This window comes from Rhizopus microsporus (assembly GCF_002708625.1).
Source record: "Rhizopus microsporus ATCC 52813 unplaced genomic scaffold scaffold_11, whole genome shotgun sequence".
In the NCBI taxonomy this organism is placed as follows: Eukaryota; Fungi; Mucoromycota; class Mucoromycetes; order Mucorales; family Rhizopodaceae; genus Rhizopus; species Rhizopus microsporus.
Window position 1 is genome coordinate 468804 of NW_019671926.1, and position 25773 is coordinate 494576.

The following is a 25773-nucleotide window of genomic DNA, read 5'->3' on the forward strand; positions in this document are numbered from 1 at the left end:
CAACAACAACAGCAACAATTAGAATACACACCACCTATCATGGCACCTCCACAATCACCTACACTATCAAGTTATTATTTCGAAAGTGGCTGGGTAAACCATTATTATGACCCAAAGCGTAGACAATATCTTTCCAGTCGTGTTGACCACGATTATCAACAGAAGCATCGTCATTCTCAATTACTCCAGCAACCATATATACTTAACCAACAGCGTCCTATGAATCATGATCATCATAGAAGAATTATTAGACAGCACTCTTTCAATAACATCATTCCTCAACCATTTCCTACAACCTTGGGCTCCACTACCACCACACTTCCCCCTGTATCCAATCCATATCTTAATGCTGCTGCCGCTGCTGCCGCTGCTGCTTCAGCAACGGTATCTTCAGCTCAAGGCACTGTATATCCTGAAATATCAACCCATATATTGCATTCTACCTCACCAGATGAATTACGAGAAAGTCTATTACAGTTTGCCCATAATCTGTATTCAACTGCACCCCAAAACCCTTATCTGCTACCTCTACTTCATTCATTACACGATGCATTTCCAAACCACCTGCCTACCATTCTGCTATTGGCTTGCGTTTACTATTCTTATCAGGATTATGCATCGTCACTTCGATTTAATCAACTCATCTTGAAACATGATGCAAACTATGTAGAGGCAATGAGCAACATTGGTACAACACTTAGAACAATGGGCAAAGCAGCTGAGGCAGAAAGATGGTGGTACCAAGCCGTTAAACTACGACCCGGATACTGGGATGCAGTAGAAAATCTTGTAGGCGTGTTGTGCGCCAAAGTGGACGATCGAGCTGAAGGAGATAATCCTCGATACAAAGAAGCATTGACCGTATGTGAATTTGTGGAAAAATACTTTTACAGCACAAGTCCAACAGAGCCTCTGAAGATACCAAAACAGCTTCCTCCTCATCAATTACCTCGATTGCAAAATTTGTTTTATGCAAAGGGAAACTTAAAGTATGCCTTAGGTGATATCCAGGGGGCCCAGCGGGAATATGAAAAAGGTCTAGAGCTTGCCTTTAACGGTGTAGGCTATTCAAGCCTTTGCAAACTGATCGCATTCACCTGTTCAGGAGGCATGCTTCCTGCCTCTTCTACTGCGAATGCTGTGCCACTCGTTTTACTACAACCGGATCAAGCTGCCCGTATCTTGCACATGATCTTTCCTACATACAATGGCATGTTGCCTAGTTTGACAAACATCAATTACTCTGCAAACTCGAAACCAGGCGCCGGTAGCATTCCAGGTACAGACATTACTTCCGCTATTCAACAAACAAATCAGACGACTGCAACTATTCTCTTGACCTTGGCCAAGTTATTCCAGGATATGATGAATCCCACAACTCCAGTTTTGATAGCTGCTGCTGCTGCTGCTCCATCTCCCGGTTGCACTGCGCCTACACTACCAACCCTACTTCCTCTTTATTATCTGAGCTTGGCTCTCAACCCAAGTCCTTCAACAGCCAATAATTTGGGAATCATTCTGAGCAACATCCCTGGTGCTATTGCGGCATCTGCTATTAAACCTGCTGCGTCTTCAACCACACCGCTGACCGGCACTATGTTGGCCATGCAGTACTATATGTACGGCCTTCAATTAGATCCACGTCACCCTCACCTCTACACCAACCTAGGCTCACTGCTAAAGGACATGGGTCACCTGAATGAAGCAGTAGCAATGTATGAAAAGGCTGTCGAGTACAATCCACGATTTGACGTTGCTCTTGCGAATCTCGGTAATGCTATTAAAGATATGGGACGTGTTCAAGACTCGGTTCAATGGTATCGCCGTGCAGTGGAGGTGAATCCTAACTTTGTGGACGCCATCTGTGGTCTGGCCAATTCATTGAACGCTGTCTGCGATTGGCGTGGTCGTGGTACGTCAGGAGAGGAGCCTGGTGTTGATCAAGTTGGACATTATTTTGTTCCTTCAGGAAGCAATGCCCGCTCTGGATGGATTGGACGTGTGGTAGACATTGTGGAAAAGCAACTGGACGAAGGGGCCATCTGGGGCGCTGGTATTTTAAAGTTAACAGTTGAAGCAGATACAAAAAAGACACTGGGCGAACACTTGGTAGAACTGCTATTGATCGCTACAGGAAAGCACTTACTGGACGCAAGTAAACTTGAGCAAATAACCAAACTCTGGAGATCTCGTCTACTCTATTATGCAGATCAAAGCAGCACTAGCAAGCGAGACGAGGGTGGATGGTTAATCCGGTTGGTTGAACGAATCCTTAGAAGATTACAACGCAATTGGTATATTGAGACATATGGTCATACTGTTAAGCGTACGTCTGCTGTTTTAGAGCCTGATAGAATTTCTGTGACACCAGAGTTGGCACAAAAGTACGCTCGGCCGATGCTTCCTTCCAGCTTGCCGCCTCCCCCAGTTCCTACTGTCTTACCGTTTCATACATTTACTTATCCATTAAACGCTCGTCAAATCAGACTCATCTCGCATCGAAACGCATTACGTGTTTCTCATATAGCATTAACCTCATCCTGGGTCCCTGCTCATGTCTACCCGCCGCCTCCTCCGCCATCACCACGTCTCAAGCTAGGCTATGTATCATCCGACTTCAATAATCACCCTCTCTCACACCTCATGCAATCCGTGTTTGGTTTTCATGACCGAAGCAAGTACCAAGTATTTTGCTATGCAACGACACCCAGCGACAACTCACCTTATCGACAAAAGATCGAACGTGAATCTGAAAGCTTTTTGGATGTGTCGACTTGGACGAACGAGCAAGTGATTCAAAAGATTATTGCAGATGGTATACATGTCCTGATCAACCTGAATGGATACACAAAGGGAGCTCGTAACGAAATATTTGCGGCACGCCCCTGTCCGGTTCAATGTTCATTCATGGGGTTTGCTGGTACATTAGGTGGAGGATGGTGTGATTGGATCATTGCTGACCCTATTGTCTGTCCACCGGAGATGGTAAGCGGCGAAGTATGGCGTCGAAGGAAAAAACATGCGGCGTCAGAGGCCACACCTAATGGCGATTTTGAAGGCGACGTTGATCCTGAAGAAGACACAAATGACTTTGTATATACAGAAAAGTTTATCTACATGCCTCATTCCTACTTTGTCAATGACCACAAGCAGGGTTTTCGAGACGATCAGCACCAGGAAACAGAAACCTATAAAGACAAGGAAATCTTATGGGCAGCTGAAGAAGATAAGAGGTGGAAGATGCGCCATGAAGTCTTTCCAAACCTTCCAGACGACGTTGTTATTTTTGCAAACTTTAATCAGCTTTACAAATTAGAGCCAAGCACGTTCAGGCTATGGCTCCGGATCTTGGAAAGAGTACCGAATTCGATTCTTTGGTTACTTAGGTTTCCGCCTGCTGGAGAACACCATCTGCGAAATTGGGCAGTCGAATGGGGAGGACCACAAGTCGCCCAACGTGTGATATTTACGGATGTAGCACCTAAGCATATCCATATCCATCGTGGACGTGTTGCTGACATATTTTTAGATACGCCTGAGTGTAATGCACACACCACAGCAGCCGATATCCTGTGGTCTGGCACGCCTATAGTAACATACCCAAAGTATCCTCACAAAATGTGCTCTCGTGTAGGGGCGAGTATTGCGATGGCCACTGGTTATGGAGAAGAGATGATTGTTACGGACGAGCAGCAGTACGAAGCTAAAGCTGTAGAACTAGCATCAAGTCTCACCTACACTTACACACCAGCACCTGGTTCCAATATCATTCAACGACGTGGCCATGGCAAACTAATGGATTTACGAAAACGGCTATTCTTGACTAGAGAGCATTCTCGCCTCTTTGACACTTTACGCTGGACACAAAATTTGGAAAAAGGCTACGATGAAGCTTGGAGGCGTTGGGTGACTGCAGAAGAATTTGAAGATATCTCTGTAAAGACGTCTTCCTCTGGCTGTATTTGGATTACGGATCCAGATGATTCTAATGGTACACATACATAGACATTGTATATACAGCAAGCCTCCCCTTTTTTTCATTATATTTAACTTTTATTTTTTACTTTATTTTTATCATTTTACACTTTTTAGTATTATACCAGAATGACAATCAACATGTTTTATTTTCCTTGTTTTTTATTGTTATTACAAAGATAGAAACAAAAAAGAAAGAAAAAAAAAAAAAGAAAAAAGGAGAGGGAAAAAAGGGGGAAGTGATTTGGCATATATTTTATTTTTATTTTCTATAGGACTATTTCAATTGACGGCATAAGACCACAACATCGCCTCTTCTTCTCTTATCATCGTGAAAGTGGCTATTGAAGAATCTTTGGCACTCTTGATATCCATAATATTCCAAATCTTGATTCAGTATAGGAAGTAAATTATCAAATAGCACCAAATGAGACGTCTGCTGCATACGATTGTCTATATGAGATCTCAAAAAGTGACTAGGGTCTTGATAGAATTCGTCTGCTTCATCTAAATGGTCGTCTGCTAAAGGAGGGTTGCATGTCAAGAACCATGTGTTTGTCATGTTTGGACTGTGTAGGATAGAGTTCCAGGGAGTAGAATGGCACGGCATGAGGACGCCAACAGATTGAACTTTGTTTTGCTGTGATTCTTTGCGCAACCATATCATAACATCTACAACGCCTCTCTGATGCCAAAATGAAAGATATAATCCTAATGGTAACTGAGTGAAGACTAAGAAAATGTAGGCTCGTTTGCGCCATGTAGAAGACTGAATTTGATAAAGCCCATATGATACAGGTATGAGTAAGATAGGAACAATAGGATAGATAAAGCGAAACTCCTTATGTGGTAAGAGGCTATATATGAATAGTATCCAAAGTGACATCGACAGTAAGGGTTTCATACGGTTGTAAACATTTGGTTTGTTGTATATACAGTAAAGCCCAAATAGCATGAATGGTAGCATGGTAGTCAGTATCACTGGTAATCCTTGTGATAAATACCAATGCCATTGGTGCACACCGTAAAACTCTGATATACCGTTCACAACATTCACTTTGAAGAAAAAGTAAGGTGTAAACACGGGTGCTTTGAACACTTGAATCCAGTCATTTGTATAAGACATTGTATCAATAAATACATTAATGATTAATACAACGGAGCTATATATCATTAGGCGTTAGTATATACCTTTTTCTTAAAAAGAGACAGTTTACCATATAAGTGTCGCGTTTAAAGCTATTATGCCTCTTTTGCCTTTTGATGACAATAATTGACAGCCCATATATAACCAAATCAATGCATTTGTTGGCCTTATAATGCAAGCAATAGAAGCAAATAACAAAGCGAGGCGATATTCTTTAAGCCATTCCTTTCTTTCTCCCAAATATACCACTCCTGGAATCGGCCAATAACTCAAGGCGATCACAGTTAGTATGGTCTCCATAGTATTTGATAAGGTTCTGGCTGCCATGAAAAAGTTAAACCAGGAACATAGAGTTGTAAATAACTATAGAAAAAGAGCCATGTTAGATAAAAATAAAAACACTTGTTTCAATCTTACAATGGGCAAGGCAATGTCTTTGCCAATAACTTTCTTTGCTAGAGAGTAGGTTGCATAATCAGCACCTGCTGTTAAAGAAGATTGAAAGTAACGCGGTAGAGATACAAGAAGATCTGTGTTGTCAAGTCTCAAGATTTGAACAAGCTTGTATACAAATGCAATACTCAGAGGATGAGCATAACTTCTGATTTTCTCTTGCCATTCCCATGTCAAGTAACCATAACCAAACACGAGATTATGCGCAACCTCCTGTCCTTGCCAATATTCATCTGGATTATCATAAGTTCTAGTAAAGTATGCGTTGATCCAGCGAAATATGAGACATAGACCGAAAATAAATAGCCTAGATGCTGTAGTTGATGTCTGTGGAGTGAGATCTGGCATAAAGTAACAGCAAGATTTAAACAGAATTTTTCATTTTATTGGTTGCTTAAATCTTTGGCAGTCTCCTCTTCTTTTCTTTCAGGAACATATTGGCTTAATATATCAAACTTGTCACTTTTCACTTCAAAAACTGTTGCCATTAAAGCGTAATATAACATAGACACATATGCGACCAACAATCTCTTTAAATACCAACGTCTATAAAATATTAGGCCTTTAAGGCCATAAGCATATTCTTTGCTATTATCTTGAGTTAATAGACATAAAGTGAGAAGCAAACCTAGTTGCGAACAATGCTAGCTAAAAAGACTTTAATAGACTCATTTAAAAGTAAATAAGCAAATCATTGCTTTCTTGGTTTATCTCTAGCAAAAATCCAGGAACAAATAAAAAAATTTTATAAATGAGTCAGGACCGCTATTTTTTTTCACTTTTTTTCACTCTTTCCTTTTTCTTTTTGAAACAGGGCATTATCATCAATAGCTTTTCATTACTAGTTCTAGTTATCGTTTTTATATTTGTGTGATAATAATAACAATAATAAGCTTACTAGTAGTGATTACTTGCTTGTGATATGAATTGCAGTCAATTTAAATGATTTTTTCTCAGTTATTACAAACTTGAGTGCAATAGCAGCTAGGTAAAAGATAGTATGAATTTGTTTTATAAATTAGATGAATAGATAATTGATATAAAAATGCCAGAAACGTTGTTGTTAATGTATTTCAAAATGTGGGCAAGTGATAAGGTAAAAAAAAGAAATGTGCTATAGCTTTAGAATTCGAACAAGATCAAAGCAATAAGATTACCTCAGTGACCTTATCGATTAGTAAAAGAGTACTTGTAGCTGAATTGTTCACCTTTATGTTAATTAGAGATAAAAGAGGTTGCATAGATTTCTTGCAATTTCAAAATCTGTGTTACGTCACACAAGAAATATTGTTTTTTCCAAAAGTTGTGCTCCAGGCGAGGATCGAACTCGCGACCTTCGCGTGCCTCAGGTATATTTTACAATATAAGCACGACGCTCTAACCAGCTGAGCTACAAGAGCACCTTGATTTCCGTTTTCTGGATGATTGTAGTGTTATATTTCTTGCACGTGATATACTCGTGACCACGCCTATGATATTTACTCTGAATGCACATTTTTTGTCGATTATTTGTAGTAGATCGAAAAGCTACATTTTAAAATGATTCTATGTGCTTTTATAAAGAACAATGACATTTATTTTTACATTTGCGCTTAAATATTTTGTCGTTTTTTCGTCATTATAGATTGTTTTGAAGAAAAAAGCACTAACAAAAGTGAAACAGAATTTGCGAGTTGGTTAGCACTTTAGTTATTTAGGAAGGATTTGTTTACAAGAATGTTCAAAAAATGTATCAATTTATATACATCAAAAAAAAAAGGAAAGAAAAAAATATTGCAAAAGTATAACATGAACTTTAATCTATTCTTTCAGTTTGTCTTTACTTTTTTTCTCTAATCTTCAAGTCCATTAACATCACCACCAAAGACACCCTTTCTATAATGTTCACGTTGCTTTCTTAACCAAGTTCTGTAATCATGTACTGATTGAATCTTTTCACCATAATAATCGGGTACAGGATTACGAATTGAATTAAGTCTAGCATCTGCACGATTCTTTTTGATGTGTTCAAAAAATTCTTTATCGCGAGCATCCATAGCAGGAGCTATCTTTCTATTCATCAACTTGAATAAGGTATTACCAAATACAGGGCCTAATAAAAACCCACCAAAAGCCTATATTGTATATTAGTTCATGTTTATATAACAATTCAATATAATACTTTACGGCACCCGCAGTGGTAACCACAGCAGCCATAAGAGGATCCATGCCGAGAATTTTAGTGAAGGGATCCACTTCCATTTGAACAAAGTAAGAAAATGTGCCAAAAGCAGGGGCAATGGTGCAAGGGACATAAGAGGTCACCTCGTAAGTACGTCTCTTTTTACGAAGTTTAAAGTAATCATTCCAAGTTGGGATTACATTTTGTTGTTGTCGTTGTTGTGAGGAGGAATTACTGCCTGTGGCAAATAAGCGTACATTGTGGTTGACAAATAGAGGTCTTAAGTGGTTAGGCTTAAGAGGTGCTAAAGCCATTGTATAGATCAATATATTAAAGGAAAAAAAAAAAAAAAAAAGAAAGGTAGAGAAAATTAGAGAATTTTTTATTGAAGGAACAGCATGACGTTTTTACTTGGAGTCACTTTTGTAACAGCGCATTTTGATAAAAGGAGGGGGCGGGAACCTGTTTGTTATCTTTGCTTTTCTTTCTTGCTTTTTATTTATTTATATCTGTTTATCACTGAATCATTCTCTCGCCTTTATATATAAATACTCAATGTGGAATAACTAAAACCAGAAAAGCAACAACAATAAATGTCAACTTTTATATTTGCTCCCAGTTGGGCTGATTATTCTAACAGGTCTAAAAGTAATATAAAGAGACATAATACGATTATTGTTTATAATAATGCCTAAAAATAGATATTGATGAATTCCCCACACTTATTCAAAATAATTCAAAACAATCACATCAACAAAACAATGCTTGGAGCAGTTCATATTTATTACAAAAGATACAAAGACCAGAGGATACTGAAGATATTAAACAAGATGAATTAAAAGATGACAAGAAAACAGAGCTGGAGAGATTAAAAGCACTGGTGCCTAAACGGATCAATCATTTTAAAAGTAATATGATAGCAGCTAGACCAATGAAGACACAGCCTTGTGCATCACTGGCATGTACAAGCAATAATACCAATAATAGTCAGAGCAAAAGCAGCAACAACAGTTGTAGTAGCAGTAGCAGCAGTAGCAGTAGTAGTAGCAGTAGTAGTAGTAGCAGTAGCAGTAGCAATAGCAGTAGCAATAGCAGTAGCAATAGCAGTACTAGCAGTAGCAATAGTAGTAACAGCAATAATCGTAATAATAGCAATAGCAGCAGTAGGAGTAGTAAAAACAATAACAATGGTAGAACATTTAAAGTAATTACACCTAAACTAGTTCATTGTCAATACATTTCAGAGGAAGATAAACAAAAGTTTCTTATGTTTATCAAAAGTTGGACGTCCTCTGGTATAACCAACATAAGTCATCATCATCAAGAACATAATCAGCATAGGCATCATCATAATACACGTAACGTGATCGGATATCATAAACAACAGCAAACACTCAATTTTACCCATTACTCTTACTTTGGTACATTTGATACATTAAACGACAAAACCCACAATCATGTTTCTTATTTCTATTATAATCATTTCCCTACATCCCCTTAGCATTCTATTATCAATAATAAATAATAAAACGATGGTTATATCTTTTTTCGTTGATTTTATCTTAATCTGCAGCTTTTATATGCTATAACCAGTTGATCATCATTACTCTAAGCGCATAAAAGGTCCTGGATTGATTATTTTACTCCAAGTGCTCGTGAGAGTACCTACTGCATGTAGTTTTCTTCATTTGCTGTCTCTTTTTATATTCTCTATGGGATAGCTTGAAGGTACGTCAGTGGCGAAGCAAGACGAAAGAGGAGGCGAACAAAGATGAGTATTCCGTAAGCATTTGAAGTGATGAAAGAACTATTGTGTCCTTTTTTCTTCTCTGCTACGACATAAGCAGTTGCTGCAACGCAATGCATGTCATAACAACTTGAGTTTAATTAATTTTTGTTACTGACTGATTTGCTCAAACTTTGCCTTTACTTTTTATGGATATATTATTTTGATTCTATCACATTATCTTCGGATCAATCAAAGACTGCATTGCTTGCTTTCTTTTGACCTCTATTTTCATTACCCTTTCATTAATATCATAATTAGGCCGATTGCCTGCGACTCGAATACAAAACGCTAAAGCAATGTAACCTACTTTCTATATATCTCAAAATGGGGCATGATCTTTACTGAGTGCTGCCTTAACGAAACAACCAATGGTGTTTCTTCAAACTAGATCATGTGTCATCTTGTAGATTCTTAAAACAACGGCATTCCAGGTGGGTCTAACATGACCTTCAATTGATTCATTTACTTTGGACCCCTTTACCCTAAACATATTGTTATTCTGGCAATACTATATGTCAGCATTTCACTTATGGTTATTGAGGGCATATCCTGCCCCAGTTCGATCTCAATGTGATATAAGATGACTATGGTTGATCTGCTATTGTGTCTGATAATAGTGCGCCAGTAATGTTCACCTTTAATGCCTGTTAAGTCAAACAGAAGCACAATAAAGATAGTGAGTCGCTTTAAACCAAGGTTTGCAGTAGACTCACAGAAGCGATCAGCTTGAAGTTTATGATAGAAAATGTAACGTAATTTTCCAAAGCAAGCCTCGTCTTGAGCATTGACACAGTTAAATCAATACGCTAGCTCATCACCTCTTGTATTTGACTAAGGAAGCTCTTATATGTTGCGTTTATACAGTGAATGTCACATAACCCTACTCTGCTTTATATAGCTCTATATCTGTTGCTTATTCAAAATCACCAGCAGCTATTACGTAGGATTGCTGGACATCGTTCTTATCATACCGTGGTTCGTCCACTTGTAAACAATGTTATTAGCTGTTGGCAGTCTATATTCCACTATTGGGCCTCAGTTTATCACTAATGCCCATGGGTGCTTATTTTGAATGCAGCCATCGTACAATCCTTCGAGATTAATTAAGCAGAAGATTTATACAAGTGTTTTATTCAGTTCACAGTTCATTTAGATGAGGCCACATTCACTGTAGCAGGTTGACTTTCTGGTTGTGCATAAGACGATGACTGTTCATATGGCGTTGTTTGCTCGTAAGATGTTGGATATACAAAAGTTGGAAGTGATGCATTGCCATGCGTGCCTTGGCCAACTGCATCATCATAAGCTTCTTTTCGCATGTTATTAGGTGGTTCTATTTTGGTGAATTCTAAAGCAACATAAGCAAGTCCAATGGCTATAACCTACATGTTTATTATTAACTGTAGCCTTCTTTTTCTTTTAATTCGAGTACTTACAATAACACCCGATGCAATGGATAATGCACCATAATTAACTGTTATGAACCCAAGACTAACAGCAATTGATTAGAAAAAGGGATATTGTTCGTATATGCAAACCACAACTTACAAAATATAGACTATAGACGCTTCAAATTAATCGCTTTTACGATACATATATATGTATTTATACTTACATAAACCACGACCCATAAATGAAAACATAAAAGAAGCATGCTTTACTACAGGACCTGGCATCCTGAATTCAAATAATACGGTCATCAAGCCAAATAAACTACACAAAATGTGTTATTTCCTTGCTTTTTTGAATCGTTGATATCGCCTACATGACAAAGATACCTTGAATGAAATTGGGAAAGCCTACGATATGTTGTTAAGTATATATATATAATACATCAAAAGCTTTTATACCTCCATGAATGCAGGTCATTACACCACCTATAATCATGAATGCAGCTGCAACCATATTAACTACTCTAAAGATATTCGAAAAGTTCATCTTGAATTTGTATTAAAAGAAAAAAAGAAAAAAGAGAAACAATTTTAAACGCATCAACAATGCATGGCTTTATATTTCGCCGGTCATTTATTTGATGAACAATGGCAAACAATTCGAATTGTCCTTTCTCTCTTTATCCTGTATCATGATCGTAATTTCTATGTTTATATACGACATATACGCCAGTTAATCTCCTAAAGTTGAATAGTCATTCTAAAAACGACTTAAACACGATATACACACTCTCTCTTATGTTTGATTGTTATTCTTTTCAATACAAGCACAAATGCAAAATCAATAAAAGATACATATACACAAAATTTGAGGTTAAGAGTTATTTTTTATTAAAGCAGTTACGAGAATAATATCTTCTTCATTGTATCAGAATACAGATTGAGTACATTATACATCTCGGCCTATGAAGGCGGAAATGCATTCATATTAGAGATGCCAGAATAATGCATTAAAGATTCATCATTAAAGAAAATAAAGTATATTCTCGTAATAGGAGCACTAAACAAAGAAAGAAATCATGGGTATCATTCTATAAAGTGGTCATTTAGTATATACATAACGAAAATGTAATTTAAAATATTCCATCAGACATCCAAGGAAGTGTTTGCCCAACATAGAGAGGATCTTTCGGAGCACAAAGTGTTCCTACTAAACCACGACAAAGTCTCTTCTGGAGGAAACTGCGAACACGGGATTTCATCATCACCTGGAATATCACTCTTTCTATTATAATTACCTTTTTTGTTTATAAAGCGCGAAACTTGAAGCAAATATAAAGAATACCCTGATCCTGCTTTCTACTGTCAACTAGGAAAGTCAAGAAATGAATCTAAAAGAAGTATAAGTAAAAAGAAATGATATGTGGATGTATAAAGTATAAATGTGGTCAGGAAAATATACTGGCAAGTATCAACAGCGCTCAGCGAAGCACTGTGGGTTATTTCACCATGGTCGATAAGTTAAAATGAAGACAAAATAAAAGTATTCATCGTCCCACATTTATGACTTTATGTATATTGTTATATAAAATAACTTACCAAGATATTCTCTTATTTTTGCTTTAGGAGAGAAAAGGAAAGAAAATTTTTTATTGTTAAACTGAGGCAGTGGCTCGTTATTTATAGCTGTTATTTAAATCACAGTCACTTTTTGATGTAACCCAATGAAACTTCGAGAACTGGACTGTCAATAAAAATTTTTTTCTTTACTATTTTTTCAAACCGCGTTTAAGCAAGATAATGTATAAACAATGTTATCTAGAAAGCAGGGACACGTAGCTGTCAAGATTATTAATTTATTTGGTAATAAAGTGTAAAGTTGAGAAAACAAGTGTTCTAGTAGAAAAGAAATATTTTAAATTCTAAAGGAATACTTTACGTTTATAAAGATACACAACATATATACACACACCCTGCTTTCAAGCACCAATTTTACATGTTGTCTACACTCTCCCTTTCCAGAAACTGTAGACTAAATCAAGCCATGTTGTACATATCATTTAGTTTTAGCATTTCAATTAAATTCAGTATGGCTTTTAGCTTTCTCAAATAGTTCATCTAAATTTTTCTTAACCTTTCCAAACTTTTAATAGTCTTGCTAAGCGGAATTTAATTTTTCAGCTTGCAAAAAAATATATACACACGGTAAAAACGCGTAAAAAAAAAGGCAAGCAAATTAAGTTTTCCTTTTTTATGCTATTTTTATTTCTCTAATGGATCTTAATTCGGCCATCACATTAGAAGGTTCTTCTCATCTGGTTGTCAAGTTCTTTGGTAATACACAGTTTTGCTCTTTTTGTATATAAAGTAAAAGGCATTAACTTTTTATAAACTAGAATGTGGATTGACACAGTAAAAAAAGATATTAAGCATAAAAAACATGTATCTTATTTCTTTAAATGACAGTATTTTATACCAAAGAGGAATCTACCCCTCAGATGACTTTGATGTCACAACAAAATATGGAATGAATACAGTTGTCACAAATAATCCAGAATTGAGACAATATATTGATAAAATAATCAAACAGATAGAAAGTATGATGATCAGATAATGAGATTAAATATTTACTCTAAATACATATTAATAGTTTGGCTCAAGAGTAATAGTATAAGTAAACTTGTCATTGTCATTCGAAGCGTCGAAACAGATGAAGTACTTGAACGATGGCATTTTGATATTGAATTAAATAATGGAGAGAACGGCATACCTATGCCAGAAAATATACCACCTGAGCAGTAAGAGTATATATATATATATATATATTTAAGTGATATAAAGAATGAGACTTAGTATTATTATTATTATTAGAGCAGTAGAGATACAAAAGGAGGCAATAAGACAGATCAGAGGCATCTTGAGGCAGATTACATCTAGTGTATCTTATTTACCTGAATTTAAAGAAGAATGCAAGTGTTTCATACATCATTTTTTATAAAACAATAACCCTTTCCTTCTAGGTACATTTAATGTTCTTGTCTATGGTGACAAGGATATCGAAGCACCCGTTGCATGGAGTGACAGTGATGCTAGCTTAATTAAAGGAGGAGGAGAACATGTGAAATACAAACCATTTTCTACACTAGTGCATAAAGTAGAGCCCTTTGTTGCTTACAAGCCAGATGATGATTACATGTAAAATTTACTGGATTTGTATCGGATTTTAAATAAAAAGAGAAAGAGAGAGAAAGAGTACGTGGTGCTATTGCTGTTGTATCTATTCTTTTCTTTCCTTATTTTACATCTGACATGTCTGAAGGTCATCCACAGCCAGCTTCCTCTGCTTCAGGAGCTGGTAGACAACAACAGCAACAACAAGGACAACAGAGAGAAAAGTCGTTCTTTGAGCAATTTTCAGGATCTATTATTCAAATGATCTTTTTCTGGATTGTGATGAGGATGATCACTGGAGGTACATCATTTTACTTTTATGCTCATCAACTTCTAATAAAAAAACTCAGGGTTTAGCAAATCTTCTTCTCCACCTCCTTCACCCATGCAACAACCCACGCCATCTGACCCTGTAGCTGCATCACTTCAACTTCGTGATTATGCATCAGTTCCAGATAACATTTATTACTTTCCTAATCCAATTATTCCTGACTCTGACTTGCCTGATGCCATTGTTCCTCTTTGGCAAGCAGGCATTCCTTTGGATGTTTCGATCTATATCAGTGAAGAAGAATACTTTACCGATTATAACAAGAAACCTGATATAGTTGCATCTGGTATCAACTATGGTGAGCCATTTGAAGGAAAGATGTTTACTATTGATATTCCTACTACAAAGGTACGTGTACATTTATCTGCATAATGGGGGTAGTAGACTAATACGTTTGATAAAAAAAGTCTGTTCAACATAATGGTACCATCTATGCCCACATTTTTGCTGCTCAACATCAAGTACCGATCGATCCTCGTCATCCTGCTCATGTTCCTGATGCGATTGTATATCAGCAACACGGTAATTTCAAGATAGAAGGGCGTAACATGTGAAGCTGATTTTTGATTTAATAGTCTTGACCAAGTTTTATCCTCAAAAGTCAGTTACGAAACAAAAGAATTTGCTTAAAAAAGAAGATGATCAAGAAGAGGAACAAAAAGAAACAAAAGAAGACAAACCACACCAAGATGAGGTATGCTGTACACATATATGTGGATACGATAATCTCATAAAAACAAATAGCAGAAGGATGCTTCAAGCCCCTTTAGTATCTTGGGAAACTTCACTCGTCAAGCTCCCTTGGTCGCTCATTGGCAACAGAACTTTACGCTGAGCTTGGTTATTACTCCAAATAACCCTATTCCCAAGAACGGTTTAAAGCCTCCTGTTTTGAAGTGTAAGCGATCTTTTATTATTTCTCTTTTGTATTCACTCACAGAATACATTTGTTAAAATAGATATTCCAATGAACCATCAGCTTCTTCGCGACCCCCAAGGAAAAGTTGGCTATTTCCGCCCTATTCTATTTCCCAATGACTTTTGGCAACTTCGCCAGAATGCGTTTGTAGTGAATGAGTCTGTCAGTCAACTGCCTTTGAACATTCATATTGAGCCTATCGCTATGTGGAAGTTCAACACCTTTGCCATCTTGGATGACTCTATGAAACAGCAGATGAATAACCCTCTGGGCGGTATGTCAGCTGCTGATGCAGATGAGATCAAGCGCATGTTCCTTGAGACGAACCCAGTCTTACTTGTCACGACAATCGTTGTCAGTTTACTTCACTCTCTTTTTGAAATGCTGGCGTTCAAGAACGATATTGCATTCTGGAAGAAAAAGTCAAACAGTACAGGAATCTCTGTGCGCACGCTGCTGGTCAACATCTTTTTTCAAATTGTCATCTTTTTATACTTGGTGGATAACAGTCAGGAGACGTCATGGATGGTGCTGATCAGTCAAGGTGTCGGTTTACTGATTGAAATCTGGAAGGTGCTCAAGGCTCTCAAGTATGAATTAGTCTGGACGCCCGGATCATTGATTCCCAAGTTGGGCCAGCAATCAGAAAATAGTACGACAAAAGAGGAAGATGAGACATCCAAGTACGATGCTATTGCGTTCAAGTATCTGACCTGGTTAGCCTATCCTTTGCTAGGTGGTTATGCTATCTATTCTCTCTATTATGAACAGCACAAGAGCTGGTACTCTTATGTCCTCAAGACACTTGTTGAATTTGTGTACATGTTTGGATTTATCACGATGCTTCCTCAATTGTACATCAACTATAAATTGAAGAGTGTAAGTATATCAAACTAAAGAGAAAACAGTAGCTTATGGTGTATATGTAGGTTGCTCACATGCCATGGAAGACATTGATGTACAAATCACTTAATACATTCATCGGTAAGTCGTGTGTGCGTGCATAATATGCTTCTAACATCATATTTAGATGACTTGTTTGCATTTGTTATCAAGATGCCTACTCTCCACCGTCTTGCTTGTCTTCGTGATGATGTCGTATTCTTTGTTTATTTGTACCAAAGACATGCTTATAAGGTAGATCCTACAAGAGCCAATGAATACGGCCAAGTAGGCGAAGAAAAAGAAGAAGATCAGAAGGAGACGAAAAAAAATAAATAGACAAAAAGAGAAGCAGAGTTTAATTTATTTTTAAATACGTTCAAGTGCTTCCATGATTGCGATACTATTACCACGAATTACCTAATAAAATAAAACATTAAAAAAAAGAAGGTAATCTCTCGCTTTCTTTCTTTCTTTACCACCATGCCAATGTTGTGCTTTTCGGATGGACTAATTTCTTCAACTGTTTCATCCAAGACAATGTTCATGAAGGGATCATATCCACGAAGAATACCAGTAACTTTACGATTGCCGTTCAATTGAAGTGAAAGACGCTTGTCCATGTATCTATAAAAAGATCAATAAGATCAACCAATATAACAAGTATAATTTACTTTTTTAATTCTGGTGTGCTTGTCTTTGCCATTATTTGACGTGTTTATAATGTTTGTGTGTATGTAAGAAAAAGAAAAAAAAATATATAATAAAAAAGGCAAGAGCAATTTTTTACTTGAATCGCCACTGAAATGATGACATAGGCCTCAAAAGAAAGGAGTGAATCAAATTAATATAAAATGTGTATCCTCATCTCTTCTCTTTGGTGGTATATTAAAGCTTTAGTTTATATAGAAAAAAGTTCACAAGGACTCAATATATAAGATCTCTTTTTATCTTTCTGTTTCTTTGACAGATTTATTTTAGCCAATTAAAAAATTGCTCTGTTAATAATAACTTACCATTGCTGCTCATCCGACACTGCTTACTATAGATATATTTTCTATTTTGATAATCATATGGTTGGTTAACTACACACGGCTATCCTCTATGGAGCTGTCAATAAGTTCCTACTTTTTTTTTTTATGTGATCCCCCGGCATAAATTTTTTTGCCTTTTCTTTTTTTCTTGATTAAAACAATGACTAAAATCAACAAGTTATATACATTTGTTATAATGTGTGCTGGCATGGCAGCCGGTAGCACAGTAGTTAACAAGGCAAGTTGGTCAATGAAAAAAAAAGAAAAAGAAAAACTAACGTGTAGTTGTAGGTGATGAAGCCCGACATGGTAAACAATACTCTTTTTTTTTCTGTAATTGAGAACTAAAAGCAAAGTGTGATAATATAGACTATTCCTAAAGCTGAGCTACCAAAGAAAAACGATTGAATGATTCCCATATACAACATAAGAAACGTGTTTTATGTAGAAAAACATGTTAATACAAAATTATATCAAATAAAAAGAATTCTAGAATTTAAGAGTGATGCTTCACTGACGATGATCGATTTAGCCAAGAACCAATTTTCCCAGTCAATCGGGTCACAGACCCTTTACGACGATGGTTTGAATTGACTGCCAAAGACGAAGATCGAGAGAGCTGAGGTGTTGGTGGTAGTGCCTGTTTAGGCCCCTCCTTGGTCTGTGCTATAGCTGTATTAAAATCGACCGTGTGGGCTGTTTGTCGTGAGGTCAGGGTAGCAACAGACATACCAGGTGGCGGTTGAACAGCCGTAGTTCCACGTGCATAGGTATAATTGATGTTATCTTTAGGTGGTACGGGAGGCGGAATATCTTCCTTGTCAATTGCTTCGCTGCTGCTATCACTACTATCACTGGTGGTCGCTGTAGTCGTGCTGTGATTACTGGCGGGTGGGTGATTAAGATTACTTGACTTTTTATTAAGTGACTTGGATGATTCTTTACGTAAGATAGCTTTGGATAGCTTTCTAAACAATGACTTATTGCTTGTGTGTGCACCTGAACCAGCAGTTGCGGTTAATGTGGTATTATCGTCACTGTCTGTATAAAATGTAGTAATATCCTTCTCTGCCGAATTAGAAGGTGTTAATGACTGAGGTGAATCTTCTGCTGCTACTACTGTTGTTGTTGTGGCGGTGGTGGTGGTATTAGTATGAGTATTAGGCTGATGATCCGACTGAGGTAGAGAAGGAGGCGGGACTGTAAACATATGACTTTCTGAAGGTAATTGATGCTGAGATAGAGATGAACGAAGCCAGCGTTGTATTCTACTGAGATAGTTGGTGGATATAGCAGCTGATGAAGCAATAGTAATAGGTGTTTGATTAATAGGCACCTCTGCCAGTGGACGATGAGGAGCTTCATCTACCAAGGATGTCTGACTGCTACGAGCAGAGGACGTGCCACCACCAATCGATTCTACTGAGCCCTTTCTAGAAAGACTTCGCTTAATAGAACGTACACGGTGCGCTGCTTGATGTTCCTGTGAGGCTTGTTTCTCGGCTGCTAGATAATAAAGCGATAAATAAGGATGATAGGCGGCCGGTACAGACTGCGGATCATCATACACGATGCCATCGTTTATTTCCTGGTACGACAGCGGAGGTGTGAGCGGTTTTTTGGCATGGCAATCCTCGATGTATTGTAGGGCATTTTTATAGACTGGAGACAGGATGATCAAGGTCAATTTCTGTTCGATATCCTCTGTCGTGCCTAATTGAAATCCTTGGGACATCCTTTCAATCACCTTTGGGTCAAGTGGAAGGGTCAGTGGCTTTCGAAGAGGCATATGGTTCTTGATAGGAGCTGCATCTTTATTGAGCCATGGATGATGGATGATGTCTGTCATGATGATACGCTTGGATGGATCGGTGATGAATATTTTTGAGAGCAAGTCCTTACACTCTTCGCTCATGTGACTTGGATAGGTTACATGTCCCTTTTTGATCTTTTCATGTAATCCGGGCATGGATTTATCGTCAAAGGGAACAGCTCCAGTCGCCATAACATAGATAACAACACCCAAACTCCAAATATCGACTTCGGGACCGCGATAAGGATTTGCCCTTAATAGTTCAGGGGCAGCAAAATAAAGTGATCCACAATAGGTGGTAAGGAGCCTTTCAGGACAAAAGAGGTTTGATAAACCAAAATCGATGATTTTGATCTGTCGGCCAGACTTGTCAATCATAATATTTTCAATCTTGAGATCTCGGTGAACAATTGAATTACGGTGTAAGTAATCAAGGGCGCTGACGATCTGCCGAGTGAACAGACGAGTGCGTCGATCGGATAATCGCTGTCGTTTAACGATGTAATGAAGTAATTGACCACCTCCAACATAGTCCATAAGAATATAAAAATAAGGGCCCTGTATCACAAGATCTTTGAGTCCAACAATATTGGGGTGTTTTAACAGCATCATCATATGGGCTTCTCGAATAGTCCGTAGCTCTCTGTTCTCCTCTCTTGCCTTTTCCTTTGCGATCTGTTGAATTGACTTTCCATTGGTGTATGGAGGTGAATTGAACATCTGTAAGTTGGCTCGAGGTACTATTTTGACAGCAATCTATAGTGAATATGAGCATATAGGCACCTCTTTTTTTTATCATAAAGCTGTCTATACCTTTTCACCCGTGACATTATGGACACCCAACTTGACTTTACCCATACTGCCTTTACCTAGACTCTGTTGTAGTGTATAGTTGCCGATGGCCTTGACAGGTACAGTCAAGTGATTAGGTTCGTTCGTTTTATTGACAACTGTTGCTGGTGGGATTGATTCAGTCTCAGCAACCATATTTTTTCTATCTTTTTTTTTTTTGATCCTGGGATAATGGAAAAAGGGAAAGAAAAAGAAGGGAAAAAGAAAGAATTGAAATTGCTTATAAAAAAAGGCCAGAGTCTTTTCTCAATTGAGGTAATTAACGCGTGACAAACTCTTTGTATACTTTTTTATTGACGGGAGTTTAAAAAGAAAGAATCAACTAAATAATAGTGCACAACTAAAGAAAAAACATAAAAAAAGGGTTCGTTTAATAAGATAATAAAGAAATGAAATCAATGATCATAGGTAATTTACTATCTTTTATTATAAAAAAAAAGGGCCTTGTTTAATGAGGGATGGGGCATGGCGTTGATCTTCAATTTTATATCGTTAAATAAATAATTAATGCTTGTTACACCACGTCTCTCCGACCCCCCTTTCTTTCTTCCTTTCTTTTTTCCTTGGCTTTGCGATGAAAGAGTGGGGTCATTACCATGGTAATCAATAAATGTTACTCTATGTTTGTGTTACTGCTTTTAATTTTGTTTTGTTTATATAATAGAATACTGAAATCACGAGTCATAGAGAGAATCTCTCTCAGATATGAGTTTGCTTTCAATGCACGTGGGTTTTTAGATAATGAAAAAAAAGAAACAGACAGAAAAGCTCTTGCCTCCCTAGTTGGCTTAGTACAAGAGTTCTCTGGTAATATCTAGTAGCTACTTGTATGTAATTTAATGACATGTATGCATGTCACTATGGTTACCGTTGCATAATACAGAATTGCTATTTAATAGAAGTACAGTAATGCAGGACAACACCATTTTCTGTGCTTCCGCTACATATTTCATTGTTTTCTCTCTTTTTGGGAAATGAGCCACACATTAATTATTCAATAAACAGGCTTGGTATCGATCAAATCTTAAACAACCATAAAAGTTGGCATTCATTCAACAATGGCCTAAAAAGAAGGAATTTTTTTGTTTATTTTTCTCTATGCAAGTCAATACCTCTTAAGATTTTGTATTCATACATTGATTGTATTGACAAGCTCCAATTATACACTAGGCAATAGAGACGCAACTAACCTCTTTGTCAAACTGGGTGGCGAGAATATTGGAGGTGTAGAATAATGCAACGCTTCCATAAGAAAAAAATGAGTCTGTGGATTATCTTTTTTTTTTTTATGAATTGATATGTAAGTGATATACTTGGACATAACACGGTACATACAAAACAACTCTCTCCTCTCTCTCTCTTTCTATTCTCTCCCACAATTCTCCTTTTTCGAATCTGATTGAGAACAAAGTTTTCGGCCAAGTTAAAGGCTGGTATGAGGTGTGTTTTCCTTATTACAGAATGAAAGGGCTATGGAAGTAGCAACCCTTTCTGATTTGCAAAGCTGGTTTAGACACCTTATATTTTACAGTACATTGATGGCGAATTAAGCTTTTACAAGCCGGGACTATCAAAGTCAATTACTAATACGACCAAGTTTCCAGGAATAACTGATAATAAAACAATAGGCGTGTAGTGACAATCTATTGTCGAGATCTATTAGACTTCCGCCCAGTCGTCTTATCATCATCAAAGCCTCCTTACGTAGCGTGAGAACTTCTAATCACCTCCATCGTCCTGTATTTACCGTTTCATATTTTTGTTTCTCTTTTTGGCGTATGTTGCTTTATAAAAGTTATGACTCATATCATACTATCAAATTACTACCATGACTCATTGAATTCAACATCGATGATATTCGTTGTCTGTAGCCTACATATAAATAGAATAGATCCAAATAAAGATCATTCCTAGTATCAAGCAATCACAAACGTACTATTGTCTTGATTGTCTCTTTTTTTTTGTTTTTACAAGACAAATAGACATTTCCAGCGTTACCATCACACACACATCACATCACACGCGGGGAGATTAAATGTGCGGTAAAATCCGACTGCATTATTAATACAGGGTGAGAATACGTTTCTTTTTCTTTATACACGTATTTTCGTAGTAAAAAAAATGTCAGTAAAGCCCTTTGGAAAACAGTTTAGAGCCGATTTCCCTTTAGAGGATAAATATATCCCCATCTCTCATGGTGCTCATGGCTCATATCCTGCAGCTGTTCAAGCCTACGTGGATGAATATAACAGACGCGCTGAAAAGCATCCTGATCGCTGGCATCGATTTGATTTCAGGCCTTTGCTGCAAGAAAATCTTGAGCGTGCCGCAGCACTCATCAAGTGCGATCCCAGAGATATTGTCTTTGTTGCAAACTCATCTACAGGAGTAAACAATATCCTTCGAAGCTTCCCTTTTGAAGAAGGCGATAAAATTCTTTGCGTAAGTTGTGTTAATCTGCATGATTCTATCGTTTTACTGATATCTACAGATGATAATAGTATCAAACCACGTACATTAACTGTGATAAGACGCTGGAATTCTTAACGCACTACAAAAAGGTAGAACTCGTACGCGTTGAACTCAACTATCCCTTGGAGGACGATGAAGTTATTCGTTTGACAAAAGAAGCTATTGAGAGAGAGCATGCTAAAGATAGCTCCAAAAAGATTCGTCTTGGCTTTTTTGATGCTATCAGCTCACTTCCCGGTGTTTGTATGCCCTATCAAGCCCTGACCAAACTCTTTCGAGAATATGATATTCTATCCTTCGTCGATGGTGCTCACGCAATAGGACACATTGAACTCAACTTGGCCGAGTTGGATCCTGACTTTTTTGTCAGCAACTGCCATAAATGGCTATTCACACCTCGTGGCTGTGCAGTTCTCTATGTCTCTAAACGTTATCAAGGATGGATCCATCCCCCGACGATTAATTATGCCTATCAGCATCATGATGATCCAACGGATGGGTCATCATTCAATGAAGAACACGTTCCCGGTGTCACTAACATAACCTCCTACCTCTGCATTGGCCCAGGTATATATAATATAAACTATACCTCTTCCCTCTATTCTAATTGTCTTCTCTTGCTCTTTGCTTGATCAGCCCTTGATTATCGTGAGTCGATCGGAGGAGAGGAGGCCATTCGTAAATATACTCATGAGCTGGCTGTCCAAGGCGGTGAACTTGTTGCCAACATGCTGGGTACTCAAGTAATGGAAAACTCAACCAAGACACTGACAGCTAGCATGGTAAATGTTGAATTGCCCATCAAGAATACAACCAAGACAGATCAAGAAATCACCAGCTTCTTTATGAAAAAATCTATTTATGAATACAACACGATTATAGTCGTCTATAAGAATAACAGCAAATGGTGGGCCCGATTGTGTGGTCAAATCTATATTGATTTGGATGACTTCAAGGCTGCGGGTGAAATCATTCTGAAGATAATTAAGGAACTTGAACAAGCATAACAATATTTATACTAATATAAATAATAAAAAGAATTATTGAAAAGGGGGGCTTCCATGCTCTCTTTTGTACATTTAAGTATTGCTGATATGAGAAATACGGATCTTTTTTTTTTTTTCTTTAAAGGCGCGGAAGAAGACACAGTGATTATATAAAAATGAATAATAAACTGATACGCGTCAAGAAAGACTGGCACTGTAGTCTGTAGTCACTTCAAGGACATGTATGATTAGATATTATCCTTTTTTGTTGCTCTTTTGGAGAAAAAGTAGATCTAATACTCTTCTTTATCCCAAAGGAAAGGTGTACATTGTGTGTGTATATTTTTGATTCTAATAACAGTAAAAGCCTTTAGTGATAATACATTTCCTCCTTTTTTTCCTTTTTATTTTAATCAATCAATCTCTTTCTTCTAAAGAAGCGACGTAGGTATAATATTTGCCAAGTGCCAAGTCCAAAGAGGGTGAATAAAGATAAAATGCTAAACCATTTAACTCTATCGTTTGTAGATTCTAATAAAGAGTTAGTACCCTTATTCCTTTTTTCTTTAATCATCAAGCTTTACCATTCGTGTCTCTTAATCTAGCTTCACGAGCCTTTAAATAATTCATTTCATCCACAATTTCTCTTACGACACTTTCCAACTTTCGAAGCTCCAGTTCAAGTGGAGTCAACTTTTCAGCATTTGCAATCTTTTTAAAATCAGCAGCTTCAGCACCAACACTGAACTCTAATTGAATAGGGCGTTTATATTGAGGTCCCTCCTTGAAACCTATTGGGAAAGTTTTAATACATGTTGACACTTCGTCAATTATTGTACCATTACCATCATCAAGAACATTGCTAAAGCAAACCAAGACTTCACCTTCACTATGTGTAGTAAATGCATTACGAAGTTCGCCATTGACATCACTCTTCTTTACATAAACATTAGGTGTTTCGTTGTCGTCTCTAATCTATAATCAGTTTTAGAATCAGGTCATCACTATCACAACCTTTAAGGTCTCTTTTACCTCGAGATTCACACGTTGGTTATAACCATCTCCGACATTAACAACTGCCAAAACTAAAGTATCATGAGGTACATATTGGCTGAAGCATTTGGTGCCTTCTTCAACATGGTCACTGGTTACAGCAGGTAAATCGAAATGAATGGCGTTGGCTACAGCAGCGAATAAACTCGCCACAAAGAATAAACCAAGGGCTGTTGGCTGCATTCTTATTTAATGAAAAGAGTAAAAGAAAAAAAAATGAGAGAGAAAGAAATAGTAAGTGCGTGTGTGTGTAGTGCGCGTGCGGCTTTCTTATTGACTGAAAAATATTGACGGAGTTAATGATTCTTTCTTTTTTCTTTAATGTCAGTGTTTATTACTGTTGGTTCTACAGGATTTGACGAGTTGATAAAAGTGACGACATCAAGCCTCTTTTTAGATTGTCTAAGTCAATTGAATTATAAAAGAATTGTCTATCAATATGGATCATCAGAGCCTGTGTTTAGAAGGAACATTATAGATTATAAAGGTAACATGGACATAGAGGGTTATCAATACAAGCCATCTATTACAAATGATATTCAAGCAGCAGATATTGTCATTGGTCATGCTGGTAGATAATACACGCATATGTATATGTATCTATTATTCATGTATGTATATATGTGTAGGCTCAGGTACTATACTACAGACACTTCGTTTGAATAAAAAGTTGATTGTGGTGGTGAATAAATCATTAATGGATAATCATCAATATGAACTCGCACAAGCAATGCATATAAAGAACTATGCCATTTATAGTGATACAAGGTAATGAAGACACATATCAGAATAGACAAGCACACTCATATTTTATAAATAGTGACCTAGTTAATACAATCCAAACAGTTCATAGATTTAAGCCCACCCCTTTTCCTGAGGCCAACGAAAGAGTATTTGCTGAGATTGTTGATAGGCACATGGGTTACCAATAAATCTTTTTCTCTCCCTTTTTCTCCTTTTTCTTTTCCCAGAATATGCTTATACCAATTCCTTTTCTCTTCCTTTTATTATCTCATATCCAACACACAACATGTCAAACTATACAGCTTCAAAATAACCAAATAGTCTCTGCATCATCAACATCCGCAGAATATCAGCATTATTATTTTTCAGTTCCAACACAGATTCAACTCTTGGCTCAAAAACTCAATATTTACCTCTCCATCACCAGCTGCAATCAACCTGACCTCATTGCCTTTTTATCAACAAGTAATACAACTGAACCACAGAATGGCATTCGTCTTGACAACACAAATGGTTTAATAACCTGGAATAGCAATCATTCTGTAAGCGAGATCTGGGTTGCAATAAGTGCAAATCAGACAAAAGACAATAGCGGACAAT

General features: G+C 37.1%; 12 protein-coding genes and 1 non-coding gene across 13 annotated transcripts; 5 read left to right on the forward strand and 8 right to left on the reverse strand.

Moving 5' to 3' along the window:
• Positions 1–219: 219 nt before the first annotated feature.
• RHIMIDRAFT_204279 (uncharacterized protein) lies at positions 220–4005 on the forward strand (the record flags this gene model as incomplete). Its single annotated transcript, XM_023606745.1, has 2 exons — positions 220–2326; positions 2372–4005. The coding sequence occupies 2 exons, from the start codon at positions 220–222 to the stop codon at positions 4003–4005; spliced, it is 3741 nt and encodes a 1246-aa protein (XP_023465055.1).
• A 123-nt stretch (positions 4006–4128) lies between these two features.
• On the reverse strand, positions 4129–6092 carry RHIMIDRAFT_23257 (uncharacterized protein). The gene is made up of 3 exons (XM_023607766.1): positions 5540–6092; positions 5193–5485; positions 4129–5138 (listed from the first exon to the last, which is right to left on the reverse strand). The coding sequence occupies exons 1-3, from the start codon at positions 5921–5923 to the stop codon at positions 4253–4255; spliced, it is 1563 nt and encodes a 520-aa protein (XP_023465056.1). The 5' UTR covers positions 5924–6092; the 3' UTR covers positions 4129–4252.
• A 789-nt stretch (positions 6093–6881) lies between these two features.
• On the reverse strand, positions 6882–6975 carry RHIMIDRAFT_t42. The gene has a single exon. It is a non-coding gene; the product is annotated as a tRNA-Ile (tRNA).
• Positions 6976–7243: 268 nt separating this feature from the next.
• Positions 7244–8064, reverse strand: RHIMIDRAFT_314198 (mitochondrial import protein Pam17). The gene is made up of 2 exons (XM_023614918.1): positions 7742–8064; positions 7244–7689 (listed from the first exon to the last, which is right to left on the reverse strand). Exons 1-2 carry the CDS (start codon positions 8048–8050, stop codon positions 7408–7410), a joined length of 591 nt encoding a protein of 196 aa, XP_023465057.1. The 5' UTR covers positions 8051–8064; the 3' UTR covers positions 7244–7407.
• A 733-nt stretch (positions 8065–8797) lies between these two features.
• RHIMIDRAFT_257353 (uncharacterized protein) lies at positions 8798–9327 on the reverse strand. The gene has a single exon (XM_023611271.1). The coding sequence runs from the start codon at positions 9142–9144 to the stop codon at positions 8977–8979; it is 168 nt and encodes a 55-aa protein (XP_023465058.1). The 5' UTR covers positions 9145–9327; the 3' UTR covers positions 8798–8976.
• A 1273-nt stretch (positions 9328–10600) lies between these two features.
• On the reverse strand, positions 10601–11475 carry RHIMIDRAFT_292916 (uncharacterized protein). Its single transcript, XM_023613938.1, has 6 exons — positions 11376–11475; positions 11291–11324; positions 11141–11238; positions 11074–11083; positions 10962–11016; positions 10601–10907 (listed from the first exon to the last, which is right to left on the reverse strand). The coding sequence occupies exons 1-6, from the start codon at positions 11461–11463 to the stop codon at positions 10671–10673; spliced, it is 522 nt and encodes a 173-aa protein (XP_023465059.1). The 5' UTR covers positions 11464–11475; the 3' UTR covers positions 10601–10670.
• A 1626-nt stretch (positions 11476–13101) lies between these two features.
• Positions 13102–14168, forward strand: RHIMIDRAFT_257356 (mitotic spindle checkpoint component mad2). The gene is made up of 6 exons (XM_023611272.1): positions 13102–13250; positions 13313–13328; positions 13383–13513; positions 13567–13714; positions 13788–13885; positions 13937–14168. The coding sequence occupies exons 1-6, from the start codon at positions 13190–13192 to the stop codon at positions 14113–14115; spliced, it is 633 nt and encodes a 210-aa protein (XP_023465060.1). The 5' UTR covers positions 13102–13189; the 3' UTR covers positions 14116–14168.
• Positions 14169–14472: 304 nt separating this feature from the next.
• RHIMIDRAFT_203993 (cleft lip and palate transmembrane 1) lies at positions 14473–16558 on the forward strand (the record flags this gene model as incomplete). Its single annotated transcript, XM_023606724.1, has 7 exons — positions 14473–14766; positions 14826–14940; positions 14994–15119; positions 15215–15316; positions 15378–16216; positions 16267–16321; positions 16368–16558. The coding sequence occupies 7 exons, from the start codon at positions 14473–14475 to the stop codon at positions 16556–16558; spliced, it is 1722 nt and encodes a 573-aa protein (XP_023465061.1).
• A 30-nt stretch (positions 16559–16588) lies between these two features.
• RHIMIDRAFT_204146 (small nuclear ribonucleoprotein polypeptide G-like protein) lies at positions 16589–16925 on the reverse strand (the record flags this gene model as incomplete). The annotated part of the gene is made up of 3 exons (XM_023606738.1): positions 16589–16639; positions 16699–16846; positions 16894–16925. The coding sequence occupies 3 exons, from the start codon at positions 16923–16925 to the stop codon at positions 16589–16591; spliced, it is 231 nt and encodes a 76-aa protein (XP_023465062.1).
• A 1970-nt stretch (positions 16926–18895) lies between these two features.
• Positions 18896–19675, reverse strand: RHIMIDRAFT_204302 (Pkinase-domain-containing protein; the record flags this gene model as incomplete). The annotated part of the gene is made up of 1 exon (XM_023606748.1): positions 18896–19675. A coding segment is annotated over one exon (780 nt), but the record flags the coding sequence as incomplete, so codon positions are not given.
• A 2364-nt stretch (positions 19676–22039) lies between these two features.
• RHIMIDRAFT_285312 (PLP-dependent transferase) lies at positions 22040–23397 on the forward strand (the record flags this gene model as incomplete). Its single annotated transcript, XM_023613264.1, has 3 exons — positions 22040–22360; positions 22420–22957; positions 23027–23397. The coding sequence occupies 3 exons, from the start codon at positions 22040–22042 to the stop codon at positions 23395–23397; spliced, it is 1230 nt and encodes a 409-aa protein (XP_023465064.1).
• Positions 23398–23785: 388 nt separating this feature from the next.
• On the reverse strand, positions 23786–24612 carry RHIMIDRAFT_285313 (uncharacterized protein; the record flags this gene model as incomplete). The annotated part of the gene is made up of 4 exons (XM_023613265.1): positions 23786–23907; positions 23961–24167; positions 24222–24351; positions 24409–24612. 4 exons carry the CDS (start codon positions 24610–24612, stop codon positions 23786–23788), a joined length of 663 nt encoding a protein of 220 aa, XP_023465065.1.
• Positions 24613–24750: 138 nt separating this feature from the next.
• On the forward strand, positions 24751–25361 carry RHIMIDRAFT_204151 (N-acetylglucosaminyldiphosphodolichol N-acetylglucosaminyltransferase Alg13; the record flags this gene model as incomplete). Its single annotated transcript, XM_023606739.1, has 3 exons — positions 24751–25000; positions 25059–25197; positions 25250–25361. The coding sequence occupies 3 exons, from the start codon at positions 24751–24753 to the stop codon at positions 25359–25361; spliced, it is 501 nt and encodes a 166-aa protein (XP_023465066.1).
• Between the last annotated feature and the right edge of the window lie 412 nt (positions 25362–25773).